The sequence below is a fragment of the Miniopterus natalensis genome, chromosome 3 (assembly GCF_054644295.1).
Source record: "Miniopterus natalensis isolate mMinNat1 chromosome 3, mMinNat1.hap1, whole genome shotgun sequence".
NCBI classification, from domain to species: Eukaryota; Metazoa; Chordata; class Mammalia; order Chiroptera; family Miniopteridae; genus Miniopterus; species Miniopterus natalensis.
Window position 1 is genome coordinate 76,945,532 of NC_142083.1, and position 19,942 is coordinate 76,965,473.

At 39.9% G+C, this 19,942-nt stretch overlaps 1 protein-coding gene across 3 annotated transcripts in view; it reads right to left on the reverse strand.

Annotated features, from left to right (window-relative positions):
- Positions 1-5,697, reverse strand: part of LOC107546677 (general transcription factor II-I repeat domain-containing protein 2) — a 32,313-nt gene extending 26,616 nt beyond the window's left edge. For 2 of the 3 annotated variants that reach the window (XM_016225132.2, XM_016225131.2), the window contains exons 1-2: positions 5,594-5,697; positions 2,412-2,550 (exon numbers count right to left, since the gene is read on the reverse strand). In XM_016225132.2, the coding sequence (XP_016080618.2) occupies positions 2,412-2,550; positions 5,594-5,692 (238 nt within the window). In that variant the 5' untranslated portion in view covers positions 5,693-5,697. Of the gene's footprint in view, positions 1-2,411; positions 2,551-5,593 lie in introns of those variants that run through there. The other variant, XM_087815611.1, reaches the window with a different exon arrangement.
- Between the last annotated feature and the right edge of the window lie 14,245 nt (positions 5,698-19,942).

A 19,942-nucleotide genomic window follows, 5' to 3' on the forward strand; every position in this document is an offset into this window, starting at 1 on the left:
ACAATTACTTAACAACCTGACCTACTCAGTCTACTAACTGCAGAATCCAAAATTCTTGTGGAATAATCACCAACATAAATGATGTGCTAAGGCAGAAATTAGGTCTTGATAAATTCAAAAAGATTAAAACCATGTTGAGTACATTTTGGAACACAATGGAATTTAATTAGAAATCAATAACCAAAAAAAAAAAAAAATCCCTAAATTAAGACATTAAGGAACATGCTCCTAAGTAACTATGGGTTGAAAAATAATTACTAGGGGTATTAGAAAATATTTTGAACTAAATGATAATAAAAACACAACATTCAAAGTCTTTGGAATACAGCTAAAGCAGAACCCAAAGGGAAAATTATAACTTTAAAAAAATATTTTTTAAAGAGTCTATGTACCAAATAAAAATTAAACTAGAAGAGAAAAGCAAACAAATCCAAAGAAACTATAAGTAAGGAAATAATAAAGATAAGAGCAAAAATAACTGACAAAGGAAAAAGACAAACAATAGAGAAAATCACAGAGTCAGAAGTTGGTTCACTGGAAAGATAAGTAAAACAGGTGAATTTATCAAGAAAAAAGAGAGAAAACACAAATTACCAATATCGGAAACTAAAACAGAGACATCAATACAGAGATTAAAATTATAAAGCAAATATTATAAACCATTTTATCAAATTTGACAACTTAGATGAAATAAAGAAAGTAAAAATAAAGTTTACTGAAATAGGTACAAGAGGAGATAGAAAACATGAATAGCCTATATCTGAAAAATTAGCATGCAATTGTGAAACTTTAAGAATCTCTGTAATTAAATTTCAACAATTAGAAATTCAACTGCCAGCTGACATTAATGAACTGAGAATACCCTTCTTGTTCGTTAAACACATACTCACCATATTCATTGCTTCATTTTTTAATCTATCTTCTTGGTCATAGAGACCCTAAATTTTGATTTTAGAAGTCAATCTGAATCAATCAATCTCATTCATTTATTCATATATATATGTGTGTGTGTGTACACACACACACACACACACACACACACACACACACACACACACGAAATTCTCCTGTGAGTTGGAAGGGAGCTGGTGGACATGTCCCATCTCAGCCTGTTTCTTAATGTCCAAGTGGGCGTCAAGGTCTCTTCCCCAGGCTCTGGGCCTCTGGCTTCTGAGAGATGGCTTCCAAGGAGCTTGCTCTCTCCCTTTCTCTCACTGTGTATCTCTAAGGTCCCTTCCAACTTTAGTCCTGCTCTGTGTTCCCCCAAATCTCCCCCAGCTGCTCCCCTCAGGAAACACCGCCCTGAGGGGACTCCTTTAGCCTAACCAAAGGTCATGCTGTGTGGGCCACAATAATAGGGCCAGGCATTCTCCTCAAAAAAATAAAATTATATATATATAATTTTACTATAAAACAAATGCATATCTACCAAATCAAGATCATATATATATATAATATATAGGTAGATACAGGTATATATATGTCTCCTCTGCCAATCCTTGGAGACATCTACATATCTATGTATATATCTATATCTACCTTTTGATTAAACTTTCCTTTTTTTCCTTTCTTGACTCCAGGAAATACAAAATTGCTAACTCAATACTTGGTAGATGACCTATAGTGGTATAGATGATCATTATACAAAATGTAGGTTTTAACATCTTAGAACAGCAATTTCCACCCAGTGTGCAGCAAGAATTTTTAAAACATGCAATACCTATTTGGTCAGGGGCACTGACCTCTTTTCCCTTACACTGTCAAATAAAAAAATGACAACAGCCAACACAATAGCTGTCCTGTGTGAATGAATCAAAATTATATCTATTTTTTGTGAGATCAGAAAAAGGTATTTTTTGCTGTGCCTGCAGAATTAGTTTATGTGTGCCATGAGATGAAAAAGCTTGAAAATTGCTGCCTTAGGGTATAATTACCCTCGAATATGGCCACATATGCTTATTAATGCCCCTGGGCACTCGAAACACACACTGGCATACTGGAGGCTTGAAATTCCCATAGTAAAAAAAGGGAGAAACGGGTAAAATGGTTACTAACCAAAAATAATACCTAACAAGCCCCCAAGGAGTTGAACCTTTCCTTTGGGAAGGAGTAAAATAAGAATATTTTTAAAAATACGGGCTTGTTTTAGGAATCAGAGATAACTGACTTTATATGCTTCAAATTTAGTCTACAAAACCCGGGTCCCACTGAGGACTAGTACGAAATACACTGATCATGTGTCCTGGGCTCGCCAGTGTTAAGCAGCCATTCGCTCAGCTGAGTCAGGGGAGAGGTGTGAGGACCATTTTTAGAATAATGCTTATGATGTCTTAGAAGAAAACATTACATAAGACTTGCCTGAAAATGTTTCAAGACTTATGAACACAAAGGATGGAATTATTAACACCTACAGTATTCTGCGAAATCCTTCTGCAGATCCACCCTGGCGCTGACAAAGGCCCGTCCTTTTTCGGTTCCAATGACAAACACGTCTGCTTCATACATTGCGATGCAGGCCACTTCTGCCTTGGACTTGGCCAGTTCTTTGCACTGAAATACAAAGAATCACACGTTCAAGGGCAGATCCAGATTTCATGGGGCCTAAGAGGTCTGCTTTAAGAAAGTACAAAATTTGGTACAATTTTTTTTTTAGAATGAGAAAAATCACCAAGAAGAAACCCAAACAAATGTATCAAGCAAATACCATCTACCTCACAGAACCCAGAGAAGAACATATTTTTCTTAACTGTGATATTGTGATTTACGATAAGAAATATGTATTCGGTCTTTGCCCGCTGTTCCTGGCACACACTTCCTTCAACCCTTGGAATTTTCTAAGCGAAGAGAGTGATAAAGGTGAGTTCTCTGAGCTGCTCTAGCAAATTAATCAAACCTGAGGAGGAGGTCATGGGAACCCCCATTTATGACAGGTTCCGATATGACAGATCAGGAGCACAGGTGGCAACCCTGATTGCAACTGGCATCTGAAGGGGGGCAGTCTTGAGGGACTGAGCCGGTAACCTGTGGGATCAGGTGCTGTTTCTGGGTAGATAGCATCAGAGCTGAGTTGAAATGTAGGACACCAGCTGGGGTTGGAGAATTGCTTGTTGGTGTGGGAAACCTGCCCCAATACACTGGAATTGGGTGCAGGATCTTTTCTTCCTAGATTTTTGGCTGTAGACTCTTTGGATGCCTCTTTCTGTGACAATAATATTTTAAATATCATTTTAATAATTTACTATTTCCTCCAACATGGTCAATTATATTTTTATCATTGACGATAGGGATGCATAAAACATGAAAACTCAATACAGACATACTTGCTGTTCATTGTGCTACAGGTTTATGGCCTGCAGACAAGCATTCTGATACATTCGACTGTGCGTAATTCCTTTCAAAAAGTTAAAAGAATGTTTGATGTATTTATAACTACATATGCTACATTTCTGGGTATATTCCTGACCAGAGAGAATTTTGGTTTTGACAAGGCATCAGTGAAAAACAAATCCTCTGTTTACAATTTTACCTATTTAATGATCAAAAGAATTTTCCACAGACTAGCTTCTGACTCTACATTTAAAACCTTGTTTCATCTCTGCTACCCAGATATGTTCACACCACAATACAACCTCACGCTTTGTCCACTGATGTCATGTTACTGGATGACTTCATCCAGTGGACTATAGAAATATTCCTGAAAACTATTCCTACACTGGTATGTCTAGCAATAACTTACCCAGACATAAAAATAACAGCAAGCCATATAATACCACTAAACTAAAACTAAATGTACCCCAGCCCAACTTCTCCTTATTGAGACCCCAAAGATGCCCTGTCTGCTCCAATATCACCTGACACAGTGGATTACGGTTGGCAGAACACGGCCCTGCAAAGATGTCCATGTCCTAATCCCCAGAGCTTGTGAATAGGTTACCTTACATTGTAAAAGGGACTTTGCAGGTGTGATTGCATTTAGGATCTGGAGATGGGGAGATAATTTTGGGTTATCCAGGGTGGCCCAATGTAATCACAGGGTCCTAATAAGGAAAAGAGGGAGGCAGAAGGAGATGCGACAATGGAATCAGGGGGCAGAGTGATGCCCCTGCTGGAAGAGACCACAAGCCAAGGGATATGGGTGGCTTCTAGAAGCTGGATAAGGCCAGGCACAGATTCTCCCTGGGAGACCCAGAAGGAACACAGCTCTACTGACACCTTGACTTTAGGCCTGAAAAGACCATATTCTGCCTTCTGACCTTCAGAACTGTCAGATAATAAATGTGTGTTTAAAGCCACAACAGTTGTGTAATTTGTTACAGCAGCCACAGGAAGCGAGTACAGGGGCTGTGGCAGAGAGAAAGTCAGAGCAGAAGGAGAAAGCAACCTTAACTGATGTGGTTAAAATTCTAGCAAATTTTACAAAGACGTATGTGCACATATTGCTAAGACTCTGCCAAGACCACGAAAGGGGCCAGTGCAGGGGGGTTGGGGAGCCCAGAGCTCAGGCTCCATTTGCTTCAATCTCTCTGTTGTGTCAAATAAGCCAAAAATTCAGCAGTTAATTTGATATAGCAACTCTGGTATCAGGTGAAATTACAAATTTTTAGCCTAACTTTGGCCATCATCAGTAGAAAAGATCTTTTTAAAAAGCATTTTTTCTTATTATGAAATATACAGATTATGAAAATTTTAGCAGATACTAGAAAAGAACACAGAAAAAAAAATCCCCTGTAACCCCATTACCCAGAATTAACCACATTTTGAAATATGTGCACGCACGCACGCACGCACACATACACACACACACACACAATTTTTAAAAACAAAATTAGAATCGTATTACTGTATATAGGTTGGCCTTCTGCTTTATTTGCTTATTATTTTTGAGCATTTATAATCCTGAAAGACATGATTTTAAAATCAATATATAATATTCTGTCCTGAATTATCCAGTTGGGCCCGATGTAATCACTATATGCCAGTTTAACCATAACATTATTGAAAAGTTTTTTTTCCTGTTACAAATAATGCTATAATAAACATCCAATAACATAAATATTTCTGTGCATGTTTGATTATTTCCATGGGATGGAATCAGACACGTGGAACACCTGAGTCAAAGGGTATAAATTACTTTATGGCTCTTGAAACATATTCCAAATAGTATTCAGAGGGGCTCACAGCCCACCAGCACTGTGATGGAGGCCACGCCACCTTACCATTACAAGGCCTGAGAATCACCATCTGTGGGCTGGGCTGGGTGACTTGCTTCCCTAGAGCTGGACATGGAGAGGGAAAAAGAATAACTAGACAAATGGAGAAACGTGGCAGATGCTGCCTGTAGTAGTCAGGGTTCTCCAGACTGGAAAGCTTAAATTTATATCATTATATCCATAATGTAAGAAAAACAAAAATAAGATAACTTTTAAAAATAATCTGACAAGCCCATTAGCCTCTATGAAGAAGGGTATGCTTACACGGACAGGATGTAAAACTAAAGCTGAATATTAAAAACGACAGTGAAGTGTTTCACAGTTCTGTTATTTCTACAGTGATCCAGCCATGGCACGTTTTATAGAACTGTAGACTGTCTCACCATGGACTCCAGAGCAGACACGAGGAACGTCACCACCATCCTGCTGTCTGAGGAGGCCTCATTGTCCATGGGCAAGGGAGATGTTGCTACTTGGGCCATGATCCCTGTGCAAGAGAAATAAGAAGAAACTGAGTGGTCGAAATACAGTGTCCTGCATTAGGGCTGGGAGGGTCCTCCAATGACCCAGTTCAAACCTTTCTTTAGAGTTGAAGAAATTGACACTTAAAGACATTAAGTGATTTATCCAAGGTCTCTGTATAGTAATGCTGCCTTTTATATAGTGTATTTTGCACTAAACCTAGACAGCACCTCCTCATAAAGTAAATGCAGGAGTTATGCTAGAGAAAGAAGCATGGTAACCACTTCCTAGATGAGGAGGGGAAGGAAATGAACCTTACTGAGCCAGTGATGTTTTGTCAGATTTCAGCATGGCAGTGCCTGATACCACATTCCGTTTTGTATACACAGAAAAAGGAGATTTATATACTAAAGACGGAAAGAGAAAAGCCCCTTGCCTTTCCTGCTAGGACTTCTGCATAAAAGCTCACCCTAAATTTCACCAAGCTAGCATTAAACATTTCTTTGAAAAAGTTTCTCCAACACCATAGAAAGTTTTTTTAAGGAAAGCATGCAAAATAAATACTTGTCATGCCCCTGCCATAGTTGGCTTAATTATATTTGTAAGCAAAAGGTAAATAGAGCAGGCCAGGCTGGTGATACAAGCTTACGGAGTAAGAAGCATGAGGCTCTGGTCCCCACAGTACCAGCAGCCAAGAGAGCCAGGTTTTGGGTTTCCCAGATCATTAACCAGCTCCGTGACCCCAAGTGGGCTGCACCCAGGCTCCTCTTCTATGAAGAAAACACTAAATCAACCACCTTCACTCCTAACCACTTTGAGCCCTTTAATTTAAAATCAAGGGAACCACATATTTTATGAGTCCATTCACATGAAATGTCCAGAATAGGGAAATCTCAGAGATAAAAATCAGTGGTGGTTTAGGGCTGAGGGGAGGGGTAGCTACAGGATGCAGGGTTTCTTTCTGGGGTGATGACAATGTTCCAAAATTGACTTTGGTGATCACTACACAACTCTGAATATACTAAAAAACCACTGAATCATGTACTTTAAATGGGTGAACTGTGTGGTATGTGAATTTTATCTAAATAAAGCTGTTTTTAAAATCAAATGAAATCAAAGAGAGGTTGGATGGAGAAAAAGGAAATTAATACTTAGAGAACACATACGAGGTGCCAGTGCTTTTCTGATAATCCAATTTAATACTCACACATTTGCCCAGCTGGTGTGACTCAGTGGTCCAGAGTTGACCCATGAACCTGAAAGTCACGGTTTGATTTGCGGTCAGGGCACATGCCCTGGTTGTGGGCTTGATCCCCAGTAGGGGGTGTGCAGGAGGCAGCCGATCCATGATTCTCCTTCATCATTGATGTTTCTCTCTCTCCCTCTCCCTTCCTCTCTCTGAAATTAATAAAAACGTATTTAAAAAAAATATTCACACATTCTCTAAGGGAAAAATTATTCCCACGCAAGCACTCAGAATGGGAGGAAGCCTGTTCAAGGCTGTGCAGCTGCTTCATGGTGGAGCAGGGGCTGGGAAAACAGCGGAGGAGCAGACAAGCAAACCGAAGACCGCTCAGGGCCTAGATAAAGGACCTCCAGGGGCAGGTCCCCATGATTAGAGTGACCACACGTCCCAGGCCAAGAGAGTCCTAGTTCGCCCTGCCTTGCAGGTAAGGTTAGTAAGAGCACACTCCATTCACTTTCAAGTGCCTGGAGGATGCATTATAAAATGTTCTCATGTGGGTGGTTTGTGAAATGAAAAAAAAACATCATGAGGATATGACATTGTGTGTCCTTAAAACAACCTCCAAACTCAGAGTTTCTCGAAGATGTCGACCAAACAGCAATCAAAGTGAGACACTCATCTCTGAGCTCAAATATTGTTTAAGACTGCATATATTATTTAGCAAGAAGAAAAATGGTCAAAATGACCATTTATTCTTTTTTGTAAATTTATTTTTATTGTTGAAAGTATTACAGATGCCCCCTTTCACCCCATTAACCCCCTCTAGCTGCCCCACCCCACCCCACCCCCACTTATTCTTTCCCTTTAAGTAAAGGAACAAGGTTTTATTATAAAAACTCTTTCTACTGATGTAAACTAGACCCTCATTAGAATTACATTTCATTTCTTTAAGGTGAAAGGCCTGTTCATGTCATACATTTTTTTTAAATTCAGGTATAATTTACACATAGTAACTTCACTTTTGAGTGCACAGTTTTATAGGTTTTAACAAATATAAAGTCTGTAGCCACCACTAAAATCAAGGTATAGGACAGACAGTTCCATCACCCCTCAAACTCCTCCATGCCCCTTTTAGTCAGTTCATATCCTACACCCCAGCCTCTGGCCATAACTGATCTGTTTCTGTCCCTGTAGTTTTGTCTTTTCCAAAATGTCATATAAATGGAATCCCACTCTGTGCTTTTCGCTATATCAGTAGTTTATTCTTTTTTTCACTGAGCATGCCATTGTAGGGATGTAACACAGTTTATCCCTTTGCCTGTTAAAGAACTTCTGGGTTATATGCAAGTTTTTTTGACATTTTTGTTGTTGTTAATTCTCACCCATGGATATTTTTTCCATTGATTTTTAGAGAGAGTGGAAGGGAGGGAGAGAGAGAGAAAGGGAGAGAGAAAAAAAGAAATCTATGTGAGAGAGACACATCAACTGATTGCCTCCCACACATGCCCCAACTGGGGCTGAGAATCGAACATGAAACTCTTAGGTCCATGGGCTGACACTCTAACCACTGAGCCCACCAGCCAGAGCTGCAGGGTTTTTTATGATTACGAAAAAAGCCACTGCGACCACTCATGCACAGGCTTTTGTGTCAACCTAAGTTTTCATTTCTCTTGTGTAAATACCTAAAAGTGAGATTGCTGGGTTAGCTTAAGTACTTTTTTAGCTTTATAAGAAAGTACCAAACTTTTTCAAAGTGACTGTACCATTTAGTGTTCCTATCACTAATACATGAGAACTCCAGCTGCTCCGCATCTTTGTCAACACAGTACTGTCAGCCATTCTAATAGGTAGGTAGTGATATCCCTTTGTGGTTTAAATCTGCATTTTCATAATGACTTCTCATGGGCTTATCTGCCATCCATGTATCATCTTTGGTGAGATGCCTGTTCAAATCTTTCGTCTACTTAAAAATTGGATTGCTTGCTTATCTTTATTATTGAATTTATAGAATTCTTTATATATTTTGGATACAAGACCTTTATATTTTATTTGCAAATGTTTTCCCTTTTGCTATAAAGAACCTTCCTGGGACAATTAGTAAATTTAATGAGGTTTTAGGGTTGTAATGTATTAAGGTTAATTTGATTTTGATTATAATATTGCTGTTATGTAGGAGAATATTCTTGTTTATAGGAAACACACACTGTGAAGTATTTGGGGGTTGATAATTTCTCTCAAGTAGTTCAGAAAAAAATAAAAGTTCTCTGTATCATACTTGCAATTTTTTGTAAGTTCAAGATTGTTTCAAATTTTTAAAAATTATTTTTTAAAACTGACCTAACTCTATGTCACTTATATGTTCATTTGTTTTTAAAAATTATATGGTCAATACAATTCCTTTTGGGAAAATCAGTATCTAGAATGTTTCATCAAGAATTCAGATTAAATGATTTCACATGAAAGGCACAACTTGAAGTGATTCTTATTTTATGCAAAACACGTCCATTGGCAAAACTAGAGTTTTCATTCCAATTTCTGGTCTTTATTCTTAAAAATCAGCTGCATTACTTGGTTGAAATATTAAAATTATTTTTCCATGGAAGTTAAAAACATCTCACAAAGATTTAAAAATAAACTTTAAACATGGTGAACATGTGTTCAATTTTTATCTAAAATAAGGCAAATATTTGTTTTAAAAAAGGATTAATGTAGGTAAATGTGCACAGTTCTAAAGATAAACCTGCAACCAAAGTTCTTTAATATGTTGTTGCTATTTAAAATTATAACTGCCTTGGTCAGTGTGGCTCAGTTGGTTGGAGCATTGGCCTGCACTGAAAGGTGGCAGTCTGATTCCCAGTCAGGACACATACCCAGGTTGCAGGTTCAATCCCCCGTTGGAGTGCGTATGGGAGGCGACTGATCAATGTTCCTCTCTCACATCTCTCTCTCTCTCTCTCTCTTCCTCCCCCCCCTCTTCCCTTCCCTCTCTCTGGCTCTCTCCTTTCCTCTCTCTGAAATCAATTTAAAAAATAAATAAAATTATAACTAAGAAACTGATAGTCTTGACTATTATCTTTCAGAATAAAGTACTTCAGACACTGTTAAAAAAGAAAAAGAAAAAAAAAAGACAAGGTCTCATACAGCAGAGTTCCATTTACAATGGGGTAGTCCAAAGGCAAAATCAAGTGTGGTCCAAATTATCAAAGGGAATAGTAACATTTTTCTTCTATGATTTCTTTAATTGTTTACGGAGAGGCTTTTCTAGCTTTTTATCAGCAGATGCAACTTTGCCAACATTGCACATTTTTTTCAGATAAGTAGTTCTAAAATCTGCCAGCCACCCTTGCTGGCTCTGAATTGTCTATCAGCAGGCCACTCCCCTTTGGTGGTGGTGGTGGGGGTGTTCTCCTTTTCTCTTAGAATTTTGCCATTGATTGATACGTCTTTAGAGTTCATGTCTCCCAGCCATAACTTGAATACTTTTCAGCCTAATATCTTATCACATACTTGGCTAGTCACCAAGCAGTTACTGGGACACTGGATGTCACATTATGACGACTCTTGTGTTGATGGCATGAATGCTAGATTGTGACCGCACCTCTAATTGTGACCTCTCACTAAGTCCCACAAGCCAGTTTTCCCAGCAGTATTGACATAGATTGTTGTTTCTTCCATTAATCATTCAATGAAGTCATTTAGGGGCCATGATGGACAAAATATATGCACCTTAAATACTAGATTCACACATGGTGTTGTGAGATGCTCACGCTAAGAAGTCCCAGAACTGAGACCATTTAAGGGACTGGCATATTCCAGGTTGCCGGCTCATGCTCACTGCTAAGTCAGATGTTCCTATATTGAAATGGCAGAAAGTGCATGCAATATTTAAATAGCTCTTTTTATTTCATTTTTGCAGATCAACAAGGTGTGACTTCATTGTGTATTATTTTGCACAATTCTCCAGAGAAGATTTCAACAAAGCCTTCCCCTAAAACACAAAAGTAAATTGATTGATCAACATCTCTTAGTGCAAGTGGTAAAGATATTGTTTCTATTAATTACACCACAGCAATCCTTAAGAGGATTGTGATGTCAAAACTCTGGGTTTAAGAGAATAAAATAAGCTGAATGAAACTAGGTGGAGTTCAAGATGATATTATCAGTTGGTATCAACTAGGCTACCAGCAATAATAAAAAAATGAATGTTTCATAATTATTGCTTTGTTTGCATCCTTTACATAATAAATGAAGGGAGAAACCTTTTATATTTTATGATTTAGAACACATCATGTATTAATACAACATAAAAAATAACGACACATGGTTATAAGCTAACATGGGGTTTCCCACCCTAAGAACATTTCCCTGAGAAAAAAAAAATCGTTGTATTCTAATAAAGCTAAAAATCCTTGACAATGAGAGCTTGTACCACAGAGTAAAATCTCCCAAAGTCTAATGGTAATTAATTTCTATTCAAATCTATAGCATCAGCAGCATTTATTTAGGTCACAGATTTTATATAATACTTAATTTTTTGCTCTTTAAAAACTGGACATGTAAACTAATAAGATTCTCAAATCTCATATAGTTTTCTCAGTAATCCTTGAGGGCTCTTTTGCCTTTTCAACATAATGTTTTACTAATAAAAAGCAAACATCTAGAACAGGGGTCAACAATCTGCAGTCTGTGGGTCAAATCCAGACTGCCACCTATTTTTGTGAATAAAGCTTCATTGGAACACAGCCACCCTCATTTGTTTACATCTTGTCTATGGCTGCTTTCCTACAACAGCAAAGGCAGGGTTGCATTTATGTGACAGAGACCAAGTGTCACCAAAGCCGAAAATATTTATTATATGGCCCTTTACAGAAAAAGTTTGCAGATCCCTGATCTAGAATTTGTTTCTGTCACGTAACAGTTTTCATCACTTAGAATGTCATCCATTCTGTTTATCAAACCTGTGAAATCTTGAAATGGAGGCCTGGTTTATTTTTTAGAGTGTTTCTAATTTTCCTTTCCAAAGGTTAATTTTTCAGGTCTCTGAGGCCTTGATTTTAATTAACAAGTTTCTGAGGTGCCACCTTCTCCATAACTCAGCTCAGGCATACTGTAAAAGGAAACTACAACAACTATTCAGCATTCAACAGAAATGTACTGAGATGGTCAAAAGGTACAAACTTCCAGTTTAAAATAAGTAAGTCCTGGGGATATAATGTACAGCATGGTGACTATAGTTAACAATACTGTAAGGTATATTTGAAAGTTGCTAAGAGAGTAGATCTTAAAAGTTCTCATCACAAGAACAAAAAATTGTAACTATGTGAAGTGATGGATGTTGACTAAACTTATTGTGGAAATCATTTCACAATATATACATATATCAAATCACTACTGTATACACCTAAAACAAATACAATGTTATATATCAATTTTATCTCAACATAACTGGAAAAATTTTTTAAAGAGTAACAACATATTTCAAGACAATAAAGTATCCTATTCTGGAATGATTAGGAATATGGAAGAGAAAAAGAAATAACATGCATTTTCAATAAAACTTAAATGATTAACAAATAGTCAAGAACTTCAGCTTAGCCAAATAAATTCATAAAAACTTAAAAACACACACCGACAACCAAGAACGTATTGAGCACATGTTATGTGAAAACACACGTTGGTGGGAAGGGCGGGTGAGAAACAGAGGTGACCAAAATTCACCTCCGCGCTCTCAGGTGAGGCAGACCTGCACAGACGCGGCAGAAGAGCAGATAATAAAGTCAGAATGAAAAGCCCGACGCCCCTGAAACGGCGCAGGGCAGGTGGGAACACAGAATCGACAGCCGGGGCAGATGAGGCACGAAGGCGCCGGAGCAAATTCTGCAGCCTGAGAACGAGGCGGGGGCAAAGCCCGGGAGCTCTGGGCAGCAAGCCCCAGGCGCCAAGCAACAGGCAGGCGGCAGGGACCCTGTCCCGCTCCAAAAGGCCACCACGGGTTGTCGCCTCCCGCAGCCCGCGCCAAGCCCTGCGTCCTCTAAGGACCAGGTGTCCAGCCGAGGTGGCCGGCCACGCTGACCAAGCCTTCCTCTCCGCGCGGACGGAAAGGGGAGAGAAGAGTCTGCTTCCTTCTTCAGCTGCAGCTCTGAGCAACATCCAAGCTTACGTCTAGACGTCTGTTTACTTCAAATGACCAGCATGAAACTACACTAGGAAAAATGTTCCCCTTAAAACGCAAAGCTTGGCCCAGAAATTCCATTCCTTGGTACATACCCCGGAGTGGGGAACATGCACCCCAACCACGCGGGCGCGAACGCTCCCGGCATTATTCACCATGGCCAAGAAGTGGAAACAACTCAAACTGCCACACACTGACAGGGAAGGAAAACGCGGTATCCCCGCGCGGTAGGGATTCAGCCATCAGAAAGGACAGACACCAGCCCCGAGCGACGCCCTAGGCCACCGACAGGCGACGCCCAGCACAGGCGGAGCCACAGCGGCGCAGAGCGGTGGCCGGGGCTGCGGTGGAACACGGGGATCGGGGCTTCTTTTTGGTTGATGAACGTGTCCTGGAATTAGTGGTGATGGCTGCAAAACTTTATGAATAAACTAAAAACCAATGATTACGCACTTTAAAGGGGTGAATTTTATGGTGTATCTCAATAAAGCTATTCAACAGCAAAGCGTGGGTTTGAAGGGCGGAAAATACAGCCTTGCGGGTCCTTTTCCCGCTTTATCTCTAAACCGTAGGTGAGGGGCTGCAGCCCGGGCCAGAGGCTCTTCTTAGGGCCTCCGGGTGTACGTTCCGCCGAGAGGCAGCTGGAGGCTGACCACGCCCCCGACAAGGCCCACGCCGCGGGCCACTCGGTTTCGCGCAAGGTGAGGGGCGGAGTCGGGCGCCATAGACGTGGAACCCCACGCAGTTACCAGGCAACCGAGGAAGCCCAGCCCCCTAACTTAACCAATCAGACGTGTCTGCACGAGCGCGAGAGCCCCGCGTACGTCGTATGGGGCGTGGCCTCACGCGTACCCGGCTCCTGAGAGCTCCTGACCTGCAGCACCCGCCCCCACCGCTCAGCCCAACCAATCAGAAGGAAGAAGGGTGCGCGCTCCGTGCGTGCGACCGTTGCCCCACGGCAGGGCTTCCTCGCCCCACCCCCACTCATCGGCCCAGCCCGCCAGCAACGGGGTTCGGGGCCCGCTGGGCCGGCGGGGAAGGGGGCGCTTCTGTCCATGCAGCTGGGCGGGCGGCTTCCCTAAGCCCGCAGTCCCGCAGGAGAAAGTTCCAAGAAAAGTACCCGCTCTTAATGGCGGCGGGGGCGGGGTACGCACCTGAGGTCCCCGCCAGCGGGCAGCGGCCGGCGGACCGTGGGGTCCGAGGGCTAGGCCACCGGGGAGCGGCCAAAGGCCGAGGGCGGCAGCTGGGACGGCGAAGAGACCGGGGCGCGGCGTGTGGGCGGCGGTCGAGGGCCTGCTCCCTACTATCCCTTCTTTTTCTCTTTCCCCCCCTTTTTTTTTGGCTTCCTGGAAGGCAGCCTCAACTCGTGTGTCCGCAGCGCCCCAAGTGGGAGCTGCCGTTTCCGGTGCTGCCGATTCCAGTTCAGCTGCGCTTTGAGTTTGTCTGGAGGCTCTCAGCTCTGTTGAGCTGAAGGCCGGACGTGCTCGTCCATCCCCAGCCTTTGCCCGAGAGGCTGGCAGGTGCCTAGTCTCATCCCTAGGCACCGCCCCCAAAGGTGGGCGTACTTTGGTGCTGTAATTTAATGTACTTTATGTAGCGTGAATGCAATGTGTAGCCTTAGAGGGGTGAGGTCACAACTCCGTTGACCTCTGAAGCTGCCTTAAAGGCACCCAGTTGTTTGTTACAAACTGTAGCAGCGCGTCCTGACCTTTCCGCGGGGTCAGTGACATAGCCCGTCAGTCATGAGCTGTCCATCAGGTGACGCTGGCACTTTAGCAAACAGTCAAATATTACAGTACTGTTATTTAACCCGATTAAGTTATAGTTACATACTTGTTTTAAATATGCCAAAAAGGAGAATAGGATAATAAACCATTTACCCATTGCTCAAATTTAAGATAATATTCCGTATTAATAGTCTTGGGCCTCTTTCCCACCGGCTCTCACTCCTCTGATGACCTCACCCAGCCTCGGGCTCTACCTCCCATTGAATGGTTACGACTCTCAGTATGTATCTCCAGCACCCCCTTCCCCTCAACTAATCCATGCAACCAGCTGCCTACTTTGAAATCTTCACTCGGAGGATGACCAGGCATCTCAAGGAGAGCAAGCCTCCCCCCCCTCAGTTCCTCCTGCAGGCTTCCCTTTCCTAGGGAAACTCGGGACACAAACCTCAGCAGCACCCTTTGCTTCGCCCATAGGGCACATCAGTCCTTCAGACGACCCAGCCAGCTCAGACTCACTAAGATGCTACCTTCCTCTTTCTGACCCCCACACTGATCCAGGCCAACACAGTCTCTTGTAATGACTAGTTTGTCTCCCTGATTCTGCCCTTAACCCTCTTCAGGTTATTATTAACGCGCCATCCAGAATTCTGTACCTAGTAACTCATTTCCGGACTCTGCTCAAAGTTGTCCAGTAACTCCACCTCGGGGACAGTACAGGTCCTGAATTATGCTTTTGGCCAAGATGAAGTAACAAGGATTAGAGTTACCCTCTTGCCTGAAGCAACTAGAAAACAAGCAAAATACACAAGAAGGAAAAGTTATGAGTTTTTGGCATTAATTTGCCAATGTAAGTGGAATGAAAAAATTATGTGAAAGACACAAATTATCAAAGCTCACTCAAAAAATAGATAAGTAGCCCTATATCAAAGAAATTGAAATTTAGTTAAAAATCTTTCCACATAGAAAATTACAGGCCCAGATGGCTTCCCTGGTAATTTTTACCAAACATTTAAGGTAAAAAGAAATCTTCCCAAAAGTTTAAGGAAATACTTTCTAACTCTATGATGCCAGCATTGCTGTGATATCCAGATCAGACACAGACATTGCAAGAAAACTAAAGCACAGACCAATATCCCTCCTCATGAACAAAAATGTAAAAATTCTCAATAAACTTTTTATTTAAAAATTGTTAAAATAAATTTTTATGTGTATTTTACCACAAAATTTTAGAGGTGAAAATCCTCTCACTACGATGCAGGCATTCCACTTACAGGTATTTACCTAAGATAAATAAAATATGCCAATATAAAGACTCATACCTGAATGTTCACAGCAGCTTTATTCATTATATCTGATGCAGGAAACAAGCCAAATGTCAATCAGCAGCGGACTCAATAAGCAAATCATTGTATGTCCATATGATGGAGTGGTATTCAGCAATAAAAAGGAATGAACTCTGGGTACATGCAAAAACAGATTAACCTCCAAAATCATTTTAACTCAAAGAAGCCAGACATAACAGAGTCCGTATTTTATGGTTATATATACATGTAATAGGGCAAATTCTTTCATAATGGTGGAAAGCATATCAATTTTTTAGCACCAGGGTGGAGAAAGGCATTAACTACAAAAGGCATGAAGGTGCTTTGTGAGAGATAGAATTATGCTGTATCTCGATTATGGTGATGCTCACACAGGTGAGTGCATTACACATTTTTCAAAATTTCCCAAACTACTGTTTAAATGAATGCAGTTTATTATACATAAATTATACCTCCAAATTAAGAAAATCAACCCTTCAAATTCCTGTGTCATGAAATGTTAAAACTACTTTACAGTGAGCATATACAGGCACACTATTCTTGCTAAGTCATCTTACTACTGCCATTTTCCAACCACGACGATTTTTATTGAAAGCAAATGGTTTAACAAAATAAGACATTTAAAAATCATTGTTTATTTAATCTTTATCATTATTTAAATAATTACTTTGTATATTTTATAAGCTATTAGTATAACAATGTGTGTAAATAATTTGTATATATTTTTTCATGTTCACAAATTTTACCCATGTGTAATCAAAATAATTTGGAGGTTACTGCCCTAAAAAGTTGGAAGATCCTGTTGTCAGAAAACTGAAAAGAAGAATTTATAAGTAGAGGTTTGAAACCATTCAAGAAGATAACTGAGACCAATGGTAATATTAAAGTGTACCACATTTATGTGATATAAGAAGACTCAAGATTGTAAAGTGTCAATTTTCTCCTAGTTAATTCCTCTCAATTAGCTCATGAATTTAATGCAATTCCAATAAAACACCAGTGGGATTTTTTAATGCAACTTGACAAGATGATTTTAAAATTTATATGAAAGTAAATGTTATGAATAGCAGACAATGTTGTAAAAGAACAAAGAAGAGCAACTTGAGTGAATAAAAATCAGCATATTATAAAGCTGTGGCTGTTGAAACCTTGTCATATTGGTTTAAGAATAAATCAGTAGAAACAAATAGTTTCTGGAAACTGACCCATATATATGGAAATTTGTTAGGTGTTATAAATGGTATTTCAAACCTTCAGGTAAAGTCTGTTACAAGTCAAATTATTTTCAGACAATCAGATTATCTGTTTGAAAAAATATTGATAAATGTACAATCTGGTCTCATTCCACTCATAAAGATCAACTCCAAATCTAAATATAAAAATTAAAAGCATTATATAAAGTGTTTTACAACTATTATAAAAAACATATTTTGGATAATTGTCTTTCTAAAGACACAGAAAGCAAAATCTCTAGTGGGTAAAATAAAACTGACTACATCAAAATAAAATTGTAGGTCAAAAGACACTATAAATTAAAGACAATAACATTTCAATACATGAGGGTTTCTATGCAGAATATACATATACATTACTTCCATAAATTAATGAGACAACCCAATAGAAATGTGGCCAAGGATATGAAGACAGTTTTTTAACATGAACATTTTCTATGACCCAGCAGTCCTGTTTATCACTGTCTACCCAGGTGATTCCCTCACTCAGTGCAAAAGGAAACTTGTACAAGTATTATTACTTGTAATGGCAAAAACCAGAAATTATCCAAATGTCCACCAAGAGAAGACTGGTTAGGTAGGATGTAGTTTATTCATACTAACATGCAAGAATGAAAAATAATGGGGTAGACCTAAAAAAACTGTTATAAAATTATCTCCAGTATAGTTTTGAGTGAAAAGATAAAGTTGCAGAATGAGATACATATTATTCCAATTTTCTTTAAACACACACACACAATAAAATAATACTTTTCTAGGGAACAGATATATGTGGGTCTGTAAGAGGCTGTTAGCCTTGCCTTATCCATATATAGTGCTTTATTAATTTTTTTACAAAGGCAAAAATCATACAATTAATTGTATAATTGAAAGTTAATAAAAATTAAAACATATAAGACTAAGTTCAGTCTTCCCCAAATTAGAGAATTTAAGCTACTCTAAATTAACAAAGAAAATAGAACATCCACAGGAAAATGTCATATGTGGTGGGAAAATTTGGCTTGGCTAACATTACAGACATTTTAATATATTCGGGTAGCTGATACTCTGCTGTGAGGCCATGTTTTCCAAGCAACAAATTGGACAAAAATGGAAGTACTGTGTGACAGCATACAGCCAGCATATAAAACCAACCAGGTTTTGATAGTAGAGTATGAAAGTCCGGTTGTGACTGTAAGTCCAGGTCTTTATTGGAAGAAACCGGCTTTTAGGCTCAGTTATCCTGTTTCTTCCTTAACAGAAGACACAAATTTGATAGGCAAGCATCGCCACCCAGTGGCTATGGCTCACATTGCAGAGTTTGTCACTGCACCCTTTGTCCCCCAAATCTCAAACCAAAGGTTGTGCATTTTGGATATCCTTTAAAAGTAAAATGTTTTAGAAATTCCAGAGACTCACAGAGGGTTATAAATTTTAAATTCTGACAATTTAAGATTTTGTAAAAGCCTACCTTCTACCAGCATTACCAGTTTGTAAAAGAACAGATATTTAAAAGCAAAAAATCAGAGAGGCCATAAACTTAGATAAGAGGATAGTCCTGCTTACGAAAAAAAACCCAGTTACAAATTGTATATGCATTTCATACATATGTAAGTATCTCATAACTGCATTAATAATTGAGATGGTTAATTTTATGTGTCTACTCAACTGGTCTACAGGATGGATGCCCAGGTAGGTGGTTAAGCATTATTTCTCTGTGTTTCTGTGAAGGTGTTTCTGGAAGAGATTAGCATTTGAATCCATGGACTGAGTCAAGAAAGTTGTACTCCTCAATGTGTATGGGCCTCATCCAACCCACTGAGGGCCTAAATAGAAGAAAAAGATGGAGGAAGGTTGAATTTTCTCTCTCTGCTTGACTGTTTGAGTTGGAACATCGCTCATCCCCTGCCCTTGAACTAGGACTTACTTTATTCTTGCTCCTTTATTCTCAGGCCTTAGTACTTGGACTGGAACTACACCCCCTGCTTTCCTGAGTCCCCAGCTTGCAGACAGCAGATAGTGGACTTCCTGTATCTCCTGTTGGTTCTGTTCTCTGGAGAATACTAAAACATATTAGGAGAATCCTTACATAATATTTACATAATTTTCCTATATCAGTGCACGTCTCAAGTTTATCAATAAAAGCAGAGCTGGAAGACAGTCTTGTACACAGATACTTAATTTGGGAGGCATCAGATGTGAGAGCAGGGGGAGTTAATGAGTAACATGGTCCTTCCCGTATAAAGGCAAACTGCCTTTCATCTTCTTTATCATTGGCATTGAAAACAACTCATTCACCAGATCAGTATCCCTAGGAAGTCCCAGAAGCTGTGTTGATCTGTTCCAGTAAAATGCTACTCCCGACACAGCAGCTATGACTGAGCTGTGCACCTAGCTAAGTTTATAGCAGTTTACAGTTACCTGCCCTAATCCATCTGGTTTTTGCAGGAGTCAAACAGGTGAGCTGCATGGGGTTATGATGGGAACTACCACTCCTGAATCCTTACATCTTTGAAGATGGTGCTCAGGTCCACAATTCTCCCTGGGGTGCAGTATGTTTTCTGATTTAATGCTGGCTGGGTCAAGCCAGGGTGAAGGACCCAATGTGAGCTGCTCAGTATGTCCATCCTAATGGAGTCTTTGGGAACCAGG